The 11,206-nt window shown below is 46.0% G+C and overlaps 1 protein-coding gene across 1 annotated transcript; it reads left to right on the top strand.

The window, feature by feature from the left end:
- Window positions 1-457: 457 nt before the first annotated feature.
- LOC139346750 (BCLAF1 and THRAP3 family member 3) lies at window positions 458-10,517 on the top strand. Its single transcript, XM_070986003.1, has 11 exons — window positions 458-703; window positions 1,603-1,646; window positions 1,812-2,480; window positions 2,917-3,726; window positions 6,693-6,862; window positions 7,536-7,656; window positions 8,143-8,218; window positions 8,329-8,450; window positions 9,158-9,257; window positions 9,341-9,449; window positions 10,056-10,517. The coding sequence occupies exons 2-11, from the start codon at window positions 1,612-1,614 to the stop codon at window positions 10,067-10,069; spliced, it is 2,226 nt and encodes a 741-aa protein (XP_070842104.1). The 5' UTR covers window positions 458-703; window positions 1,603-1,611; the 3' UTR covers window positions 10,070-10,517.
- The last annotated feature ends 689 nt before the right edge of the window (window positions 10,518-11,206 follow it).

Below are 11,206 nucleotides of genomic sequence, written 5' to 3'. Positions count from 1 at the left end.
ACTATAACGCACAGAAACTAGAAACCACCACAAACGACGGTGTATCACACTGCCCCGGCACTGTCTGCTGTGCCTTAAAAGAAAATTAAGTTCTGCTGAAAATTGCAAAGCAAGCATAAACCTTTAAGTATTAACTCCCTGTATGGGGCCAGATACTGTTCCAGCAGACAAGTAGACATTGCACAGACAGTGGGAGAACTGGAGGTTAATGGGGACCCTGTATCCTATATTTGACCACCTTAAAATTAGTGATAGATGTCAGCTTTGACAGCAACTTTTCAGAATAATTTGGGTGCTGCAAATCATTATTGAGGGTGAACACGTACAGCAGAAAAAAAAATTGAATTAATTTACATTTAATTTTATTATTCATGTGCTGGCTTGATGTCTTTGGGGGGTTTTGTTGAACTGTGGATTCATACAACTAATAGTTTTATTCTGAAAAGTCCGTGACGGAAGTTCCGCCCTTGTGTTGTTTGTGGATGCGGGTCACGCGTAACTAGTCCATGTCAACATAGCCGTTTTCGTGCAGACTGTAGTGGGAAATAGAGTGCATTTAGCTTGCTTTTGCCTATATCTGGTCTTAAATAGGGCTTCATTCTAAAATTACAAACTGTTATATTTCGGTATTTTGCTGCGCTTATCCTCGCTTTAGCTAACGTTAGCCTGGCTAGCGGTAGCCTGGCGCGTGTTGTTGACGAAGGTAAGACCTTTGCTTAACATTAGCCGCTCGGTAGCTTTAGCGTTACACAGCTACAGCTACACAACTTTGGACATCATTGTGTCATTAATATATTATGATACCCACTATCGGCTAGTGTTCCGATATTCCGGAAAAGCTTCCCCCATTAACACAATAATGTTAGAGCTAGCTAAAGTTAGCTTGTCTGCTCCGTAAACGCGTCAGGAAAGCTGTGGCGTACTTCACAGCAGGTAGCATCCAGTGTGTTAGGTTATATTTCTGTGTCATTTGAAAGGAGAACATATTTGTCAGTTCTCTCAGGGGGAAACTACATCAGAGCTCGCGGTCAGGTCGATGTAAATCAGAGTCATGCTCTCTGTTTCAGCTTGCTGACTCCACCTGCTGATTTACATCCAGTGTAGTCCAACAGCTCTGCAATAAATCCAAACTTATATATGGCAGACCTGTATGGAAATATGGCTGAAGTGGTGTATACAAACCAGGGAACTGATTTCCATTGAGACCAAACTCTTTGAAGACTGTGAGATGAAAACCCAACTTACAGAACAGTAAGCTAAGATCATATGGTCATGGTATGATTCTGCAGACAATAAAAAAGTGTCTTTATCATTGAATCCAGAATTCGCCCACTGATGACATCATCAATATGTTCTCTTTCTCAGCTGTTCAACTTCAAGCCTTTAGGATTGTTCAGATTCACCTATAAAAACAGATGTGCTTTCTTTTAGAAACAAAACATCAATTTTAGAGTTTGAGTTTAACTTTTAAAACTTGACACCACTAGAGCTGATTCCTGCGAGACTCTCGTTAACGTGATTAAATGAAGTAGTTCAGTAGTGACTGTCTGTGCTGTTGGATACTGTGTCTTGCCTGCAGTCTAACCTCTCCTTTCTTTAAAGGTTGACAAAATGTCAAAACCACGGTCCAGATCACCGCATTACAGGTTAGTGCGCTGTCATTATTTCATGTTCATATTCATGTTTGTGTCCCATAAATCAGAGCAAACTGCTGTCACCCGCTTTGATCTTTGTTGTTATCTTAAATTAAAATGTGTGTGAATGCTGTTTACTGATTCCTGTCCCCACTCTCCCAATATTTACTTTTTCAGGAGGTTGCCATGGGAGGAAACTGACTTTGATCCTTACAAAGTCCTTGCAGAACTGGATGGAGATCATTTGGACAGGAGCCACAGCCCCAGAGAACATCCTGAAGAACACCTGGATTACTTCAGGGAAGATGTGCACTCAGAAGGCCACAGAAGATCCCCTCCTTTCTCAGATGACCGCCACTTTCGGCATAAGCACCATCCAAACCAGGAGCAGTTTGACCGCAGGAGGCTATCACCTCATCATGATGTGATGGGCTATGATGAGCGGAGCCTTTCCCCACGGCGTGATGGAGGAGGAGAGGGAGACAGACGCAGAGGAGGGTTTAGAGAACACCTCCAGAGTTTTGAAAACAGGCGGCGGTCGCCCCACTCGCCTCTGAAGTTGACGAGGGAAAAACTGCCCCCGACACCAAGGTCTCATTCAGACCACCAACAGAGCGAGCCTGGAATGGGCTGGAGGAGAGAGGAGCAGGGCAGAGGTCGTGGGAGGTTCAGAGAGCGTAGTCCCGGTGCGAGATCGGATGACCAGAGAGAGGGAGCAGGTAGGGAAAGAGGAAGGAGGAACACACAGGGTCCTAACAGAGACCGACGAAGAGAGGATTCATACCAAGAGAGGAACCTCCCTGCTAAAAGGCAAAGAAGAGAAATGGAGGACAGCAGTTACTCTGGGTAAATTTAAACTGAAAGGCTTTGCAGCACTATCGCAGGGAAAAGGAAACGGGGAGAGCAGAGGATTCTCATCTTTCTTATTTTCCATAGAGCCAAGTTCTTCACTGTCGTCATGCTTTGTTTTCCATAATGTAAAATACCAGTTAAACATATGACGCGGCTTAAAATATTATTGCTATGCAGCTTCGTCTGATGCTTAAAAAATTCTCACCGTGTTCAGCTCAGTCATAACGTTTCTGTTCATGAACAAAATGTTCAATCAAATGTAAGTTTTCACGGCAAAAGTAGTTTTGAACATGAGTAAATCAGATATTTGATGTAGACAGTGAGATGAGTCCAAAGCTAATTTCAAGTGTAAATTTCTAACCACGTGTGAAGATGTGACAGTTTCATGAATAACTGTTGAACCATGTCGCCTCCTCTTATGCTGTCACAGGTACAGGAATGAGGAGGATTTTGGGGAACAGCGTTACTCAATGGACACACCCAGAGATAGGTTTGGAGGAGACACGGAGGGGACCGTCCCCCATGGAGACATTCGGCACTCGGGACCAGTCATCATTGAGCATGATCATGGCTTCACAGACAGCAGAGAACTGTCGCGGTGGGATCAGTTTGACCGTCGCAGAGATCCTGACTTTGATCGACAGAGGAGTCCCCGTCCAAAGAGCTCCTCTCAGGAACGCTTCAGGACGTCAGACGGCAGGTCGGATGATTGGAAAGCATCGAGAGGACGCCATTTTCAAGATAACTGGAGAGACTCCAGCTATCGTGAAATCAGGAAGAGTCCGACACCACAAGATAGACCAAACCCTGTGAGATACAGTAATCGAGATGGCCCTGTGAGCCATCGGGGGAGGGGCGGCCCCCGCCCAGAGAGAGGGCGGGCCAGTCACGGTCAGGGTGGAAGGACTGGACCGCATCGGAAGCAACCTCGCTTGCAGCAATCCTCCCATGGATATCAAGGTCTTCCTCATGAAGAGCAAGGACTGGGGTACCAACCCTTCAGTGAAGAGGGTTATGAAGATCCCATCGAAGGGAAGGCTGACTGGGCAGAAGACACCCGGCCTCAACAGTGGAAACACGACAGGCCTGGAAATTTGGCCCGACACCTTGACTTGGACCCTAAAATGCCCCGTCAGAGGATGTGCGGATGGAACGATCCGAAAAACGATAACGTGACCGCCGTTGCGGAGGAAACGCTAACCATCAAAGTGGATATGAGCCGACCCGTAAACCAAAAAAGGTAGGAAGAGTATTTCTTAATCAGTTTATCAAGGGTGAAAGGTGAAAGTTCACACTTCTCTTTCTACGCTCATGGAGAGGAAAGACGCCGTCATGTGGAGGCTGGTTGAACAGATGAATCACAGCGCAACGTACGTTTTCATTTAGCTGGATTTGGTTGCTGTTTGGAAGGCGCTGCCAGAGTTTGTACCTCTGCTAACATGTGTCCCTTCGTGGATGCTGGAAGGATCTGCTGGTGGTACAAGCATCAGTCAGATTGTATCCTCACAGAAGTTTCTCACAATACCTTTCCCTCTGAAGATGAACTCGTCCTTACCTGAAAGCTTGATGCCAGGAAGAGAAACGTGCTCCTTGTGTTTCACTGCTTTGACTGTAGAAGCTCAGGAGAAGCTCACACCTGAAGAAATCAAACCCCAATTAAAAATATGCTTGATGGAAGAATGTGGAGAGCGTCTTTGGGTGAGCGGCTGTGATTCAAACAAGCTGGCGTCCGCTATTTAGAAAAATGAGCATTTCAGTTGAATCTCATTCTGCACAAAGAAGAGGAGAAACTCAAGCTGGAAACTGTGAAAGGATCATCAATACTTAGACTGAGTCGTCAAGTCTCAACTTGAATGACCTGATGAAGGACCTGACATTCAGTCCTAAAGCAAGAAAGAGGATAGCCTCCAAAGCAGACGACTGCTTGAGGCCACGGTTTGACTCCTCAGATTACTCTTGAAACATGACACAATTATTGAGGACCATTGGGACATTTTAAAGGTCATGAAGGCTAACACTGGACAGCCTGGATGATGACTGGCAGAAAAGCATCATAACGAGTACGTTTCATCCATCCTTTAATCAGCAGGAAAAGGGCAGATGCAGAAGATGATGGAAGGATTCAATCAAAGGCAGATTGACGCTCCAAGGCGAGCAGACGAAACCTCACGTTCACCACTGGCCGTCCAACGGGCCTGACTGGTTCACAAGGATCATAGAAGAAGCAAGACTTTGAACTCAAGCTGGTGAATGAAGAGACGAGGGCTGCAGAGGTGGACCAACCCCCTGCAGACAGAAGCTGATGGAGAAATGTGTTTGAAGAGCAGTGTGTCGTCGGCGTCTTGGTATGTCACAGACCTCCAGAGAAGGCTTTTCTTTGGATCCACTTTGACTGAAAATGGAAAATTGTCCTCATTTGACTGCCAGCAGAAGGACGTTTGGTCTCAGATGACCCCGTTCTACAAAGCTCTCCGTGTGGGATGATTTCTGTGATGCTCATTTTGGATTTAACTGCCTCCTGATTGGTGCTACGCAGGTGCTTCTGGCTGAGCTGATTTCCCACAAGTGACGTTTCTGATTTCTGTGAGTCATTTGGAGAAATTTCAGTTACTAATTTTGCAGCTGGATCGTGAAAGATAAACCCAACAGCACTGAAACTGAAGGAGGAAATGTCTGTTAACAGCCGACCTTTCAAGAATGAAGTCAAGCAGCGCTCTGTGAAAACAAAGGTGAACAAATCTTTTTGCGATTCAGCAACATCGCCCACGTCGTCGCAAAGCAGTCGCTTGTATTTTCTTCAGAACACCGGAGAGGAATTGAAGGAATCTGTGCCGAGTGGGAAGACATTTGCATTATTTCAACAGCATGAATGAAGATATTTGACAAGAAGATGAGAGGAGTCGTTGGTCCACATGCTGAACATGATTTTGGATAGAAGAACCTGCAGACGTTGATCAGTGGAAAGACGTGGATGCAAACCGCGGTTTAAAGTTCCCACCTTGTGTGGATGAGCAGGACAACCTCTGCCTTAAGTGATCAAACCTGTGATGTGTTTGTGTGGAATGGCGGCGTTTATTTAGTCACAAGCTTATTTTGGGAAGAGGAGTCGAAGCATGTCCGCTCTGCGACAGCTGAGAGGCATTCAAGCTCAGACTGACTCGAACCAGTGGGAGTCTTATTACAAGGACTGAAGGATGGAAAAAATCACCCCTGGCTGATTTTACTGAAGGACGGAGCGTGAAGTCTCAGTTATTTCTCAAATCAGCTGGTAAAGCCACACTTCACTGACTGAATCTACTGCTGCTACACTCAGAAAGTGAGGCCTGGAACAGCTGATGAAGGGATGCAGCATCGTTAGCGCTGTGAGAAGCAGCCATGAACGTTAATGTCATCAATGCTGAGCAAGTCGAAGCGTCATCATTGGTGTTTACACAGAAACTGAAGGCATGAATGTAAATGTCGTCAGCCTGTGAAGAAGACAAATTCAAGCCGGCGACTTGAACATTGAAACATCAAAATGACGAGAAATGAAAGTCAAAAATACAATTATTCACGGTGAGACATTTAAGCGCTGTCGGTGCTGTTAAAGAAGTCGCCTCACCAACAATAACTTCCTGTATTCTGCTCAGTAAAGGAGCAAAGCTCTGAAAACTAAAGGCGGTTCAGTCAAATCCTGGAGAAACTGAGCCATCACTGATCAACAGGTGACCCATGAACAGGTCGTTTGACGTGGCTGAAGTCTGCTGAACACTGTGACCCCAGCATCCGAGGAACTGAGAACCAAACCCAAGACTTGATGCATCAAAGCAGAAAAGAAGTGTGAACTTTCACCCAACATTGAACTCACCTGTCCGTTAAAAAGAGGAGTCTCTTCATCTCCTCCGACTCTCACTTTTAACCTTTTATAAATATCCATAAACAGATCATGAGTTTGTATGAATGTGTGCGCTCTAAAGGGTGAACATGCACCTTTTACCCGACATCAGGTGTAGTTATTGTAAACACTGTCAGATGTGGAAGTCAAAGGTAAGTTCATGGTAAGGTAATTTATGTATGTTGATTTTATACGTCCTTTTTGACTCAGCGGTGTAGAAATATGCTCACATGTCACTGTCAGCGCTCCTGCTGCTGAACGAAGCTTGTTCTGTCTCTTATCGTCTGTTCTTCATGCGTTTCATTCTTCCTCCTCCTCCTCTCCCTCTGCAGCTCGCTGTGCTACTCCTCTGACAGACAGCTCTCTTTAGACCTGGTCAATGTGGGTCGCCAGCGTCTCGACTTCCTGCCCATGATGGAGCACTCGGGGACGTACCAGGAGACCGCCGTGCACACTGGGACTTTCGCCCAGGAAATCATCACACTGGTGCACCAAGTCAAAGGTCAGCACAGCGTACAGACGTCTGCGTCTGTGGTTTTATACTGAATCCAGACTTTTGATTCTTAATTGTACAGGACAAGAAAGAAGCAGTGATTTGGTATGAGGGTAAAGTTCAGCAGAAGACACACAGTGGACATGATTCTGAAGAGTTTGAGGGACGCTGATGCATGTTAGCATATATTAACGCACAGATTGCTACAACTGAAATTAAGCAAACAAACTACAATTTAATCAAAGTTTGGATTCAGAACTGCTCGTGAGAATGGTACTGCTCCAAAAAATCTTCTTATTCACTGTTTGTGCCAAAGTGTACATCTAAAAAACAATTGACTGGTCCCAGTTTGTAGCTTTAAATGGTGCAGTGCTCGCTCTGGGGCTCAGGAGGAAGGTGTGAAATCTTAAAATGAGTGAAAATCATACTCAATCATGACATTTTCATGTCTAATCAGTATATTATCTGATGGGCACAGTTAGCATGTGATGCTAACGTGTCTTAGTGAAGGTCACATGATGGTGAAGTATTTCTGAACAGTTTCACTGCCGGACAGAATCAAGGTCTTTGATGTATTGAGCACATGTAACCAGGGAACGTGACACTGTCATGTTCGGACTGTGATTAACCACAAACTCTTGACATGTTTAAGTCTTGAAGTGTTTCCTGTCTGCGTTCACAGAGCAGTACTTCAGAGATCCGGGGGTCACCCTGAATGAGCGTTTCTCAGCTTCCCAGAAGAGCAGCTACGCTGAAGATGAGGCAGAGGAGCTGACGCTGGACCAGAGGTTCAGTTCAAAGCGGTTCGTCACACATCGATTGATTGATGATAGTTTTATTCTTCTAAGGAATCACCTGCTTTCTAACACACACTCTGAAAACACATCCTGTCATCATCACGCTGTCCAGGCAGAGCTGAAGCTGTGATGTTGAAGTTTTCTTGAACTTGAACTAAAGAAAAAATGAACAGGTTGCTAACAGGTTAGCATTGTGCAGGTGTGTGTGTGTGTGTGTGTGTGTGTGTGTGTGTGTGTGTGTGTGTGTGTGTGTGTGTGTGTGTGTGTGTGTGTGTGTGTGTGTGTGTGTGTAAAGGTGCGTCTGAGCAGACCTCAGGTGAATCCTCTGCTTGTTCAGGACTGAAGCTCGCTGGGCTTCTGCTGTCGGGCCTCTTTCAGTCAGGCTTATCGACGTGTTGTCATTAAAAGCTGTTGTATTGATGAAGGTGCTGATTATCAGATTATCAGTGTCCTCTGAAAACAAACCTCCTGTTGTTTTTCTGGCTTCTGCAGAGGCTTCAGCTTGAACATGAACTCGCTGCTCGACGACGATGACGAGCCCCTGTTCCCCAGACTGGGACCCCTGCAGGTGAGTGAGCGACGTCACTGTGCAGACTGCAGGCAGCAGTTGTTGTGAAAACGTCTATCAATAGGTTATTTTGTTTACTTATTGATCACATTGGCGATGTGTTTACACAGCCGGTGCGAGGCCCGGGTGACCTCAGGCATGACCTGGAGAGGAGGCGGCAGGAGAGGCTGGAGGGGGTTCAAGTCACAATATCAGGCAACAGTATGCCACAGCACCCGCTGGGTGCAGCCAGGTGAGAGCAAGCTGCTTTCCCCGCTTCATTTCCTTCCCTCTAATAAACTCCAGGTGCTGTGAGGTCAAGTGACTTCAACAGGAGCGTTTTGCTTTAAGCCAGCAACAGCACCACTTTTAAAGTGCACCAAACTATTCAGGCTTTTAAGCACAGCTCGTGTGAACAGTTAGGGTCAAAGTTCAAGTAAAGAAGCTTGAACTAAGCAGAAAGTTAACTGTATATTTTATATATATATATATATATATATATATATATATATATATATATATATATATATATAGTCCAATTATATATCTATTATAGTTTATTTATGCTGTTTGATCAAGATGACGACCTAAGCCTGCGTTTTATCATCAAGATAATTCCTAATGTGTTTTCTTTGAAACTTCATTGAGCAGGTCCTTGTAAGCAGTGTCTCGTAAGCCGTTGTTTTTGTTTTCATGGAATCCATCAAGTTTTGCTCTCGCAGCAGCTGCTGAGTGCTGAAGGCTAAAAGCACCAAAATGCTGCTGTCAGCAGTTTTCAGCTGCACGTTTGTGAGATTCAAACGTCAGTGAGGTCAAACTGTCCTCATCAGACATTAAACCAAATGAATTATTGATCACGTCTCCCATTAGAGCTACAATAAACAACAACAACAGCGTCAGTTATTCTGTAAACGCCCAGCTTCTGGAGTTTTCCTCTGATCGTGGTCGTGTTTTTGTCAGTGAGTCTGGGCTGGACTACAGGGACAACATGGCTCTGATGGACGACCAGGGACTGTCCAACTGGCCAGAGGAGCAGAGCGGGAGACGAGAGGGCAACATGGTGAGTGTGAGAGAGGAGTTTGACCTTCGACCTCAGTCACAAGGAGGGCAAAGTGAGTCTTTAACCTTTCTGTCCTTCGTCAGGGGCCGAGGAGAGGAGCCTCATACAGACAGAACTCCCAACGCAGGGTCGGTCGCTTTGGGAACCGGCTCGGACCGGCGAGGCGCCAGAACAACCGCAACAACCCTGCAGGTAACTGAACACCTGTGGAGAAGAGCCCAGTGCCTCAGTCAGGAGCACTGAAGGCAGCTCTGATCAGGACTGTAGGACCACGCTTTGAGTCATAATGTGATAACAAGGCGACCATGTGAGAGGAGTCTGTGCTGCGAGGAGCCTGCACCCCCCCTCAGCGTCACAGAGCGTTTCAGCTCATTTTTCAGCTGCCCGACCGCAACGTCACTGGATCTCACTCTGGATCTCTGCCGCCGCTCTCATGGCGGTGCTCGGTCCCGCCCTGCAGGCGGCTGCTATCTGAGGCTCAGGGCGACACATTTAGTCCAGTTTCCTCTGCGCTGACTCTGTTGTGTAACTGGCCTCCTGCTCTCTCCTGGCAGCGTGGCGTTGAGTCTTAGAGGTCGGTCGGGGAGCGGAATATTCCTGCTGACCCGCTGACACGTTGCTGTTTTAAGGAGGTTCCCCGCCCTCCCTGATCAGCTCTAATCATACCTGAGCTGGTCCAATCCCGTTCTCTCTCCTCCTCTTCCTCCATCCACACCTCTCAAAGCCTCTTTTATTGTTTCTGCTCTGACCCACATGTCTCTGACCCCAGCGCTTTGTCTCTGTCTTCACCATTCGTAGGTCAGAACTGGTGATTGGACAGCGGAGCGCCATCATCCCGAGTGGATGCTGGATGCTGATTTGTTGACTTTTAACGCTACACGTAAAAACCAGCCAATGAAGCTGCGCGGACGTCTCTGCTGATGTGTGTTGGACCGACTCTTCGTCCATCGTTCCGTGTGTCTTTCTGTTATCCATGTCTTTATCTTCACATATTAACAGTATTTTTAATTGAATCTGACGTCGACTGTTGTTCAGCCGTGACGTTCAGGCTGACGTGAAGCAGCTTCACTGCATTTCTGTGGCTGTACACGTCATCATCTCCTCCTCTTCCTCGTTTATCAGTGACGCTTTAAGAACACGAATGTCTTTCTTCTGTCTCACTTTTATCAGTTCTGTAAATGAAGTCTTGTGTTGCACCAGCCCTCCTGTCAGTCACGACGGCGCTGCTGAACAAATAAAACCTTTGTCTTTTTCATTTTGTCTGAGCGTCGTGTTTGGCTTTCAGATCACAGATCGGAGTAAGTGGTGAGCAGGAGCCTTAAACGTGATCATTTTCACCTGTGCTACCTTCACTGTCAGATGTCTGCTGTGTTTTATTTTGAAATCAGGATTTATTTCAAACCACAGGTGAAAATACATGATAAAAAAGACAGTTTAGCTTTTCAGCACTGACACAGTGTTGATGATTTGTATTGGCTGCTTACTCGCATGATGCGTTCGCTGACACGCCCTAAAAACACTGAAACAACATCCGAAAGGTTGATTAAAGTAGAAAGTGTTCTTGAGCTCTTGTCCCCAAATTCACAAGCTACAAACAATATTCCTCAGCTAGCTACCCTTTCAAAATAAAAGCATTTCCAGCGTCACACATTGAAACAGAAGCAGCTTATCATTGGTCGTTCAGCGTCGCTGTTGAAGTAGAGTCACAGCCTCCCCGCCGGGTGAAGCCACTACTTCAAACTTAAAGTACCTGCAGTATATTTTCAGGTATTTACGCTTCACTGTGGTGAAGGAGGCTGTGAACTGCCGGCAGAAGGCACACAGAGAGAAGAGAAGCTGCTTTTCACTCGTCTTTGTAACTGCACTGAAACCAGGAGAAGGAAATTTAAAGATTTCCCCAAAAATTCACCAAAGTTCACCAGCTTCAAAAAATCAAAGAGGAGAGCTTA

Source organism: Chaetodon trifascialis, chromosome 18, assembly GCF_039877785.1.
Source record: "Chaetodon trifascialis isolate fChaTrf1 chromosome 18, fChaTrf1.hap1, whole genome shotgun sequence".
Taxonomy (NCBI): Eukaryota; Metazoa; Chordata; class Actinopteri; order Chaetodontiformes; family Chaetodontidae; genus Chaetodon; species Chaetodon trifascialis.
The sequence above is the reverse complement of the archived record's forward strand: the minus strand, read 5'-3'. Positions and strand labels throughout refer to the sequence as shown.

What these genes read in the sequence shown, in the direction of transcription:
- LOC139346750 (XM_070986003.1), top strand. Translation starts at nt 1,612, where the DNA reads ATGTCAAAACCACGGTCCAGATCACCGCATTACAG. An exon ending in GAGGACAGCAGTTACTCTGG is followed by an intron (nt 2,481 to 2,916) that starts GTAAATTTAAAC and finishes ATGCTGTCACAG; the next exon opens with GTACAGGAATGAGGAGGATT. An exon ending in ACTGGTGCACCAAGTCAAAG is followed by an intron (nt 6,863 to 7,535) that starts GTCAGCACAGCG and finishes CTGCGTTCACAG; the next exon opens with AGCAGTACTTCAGAGATCCG.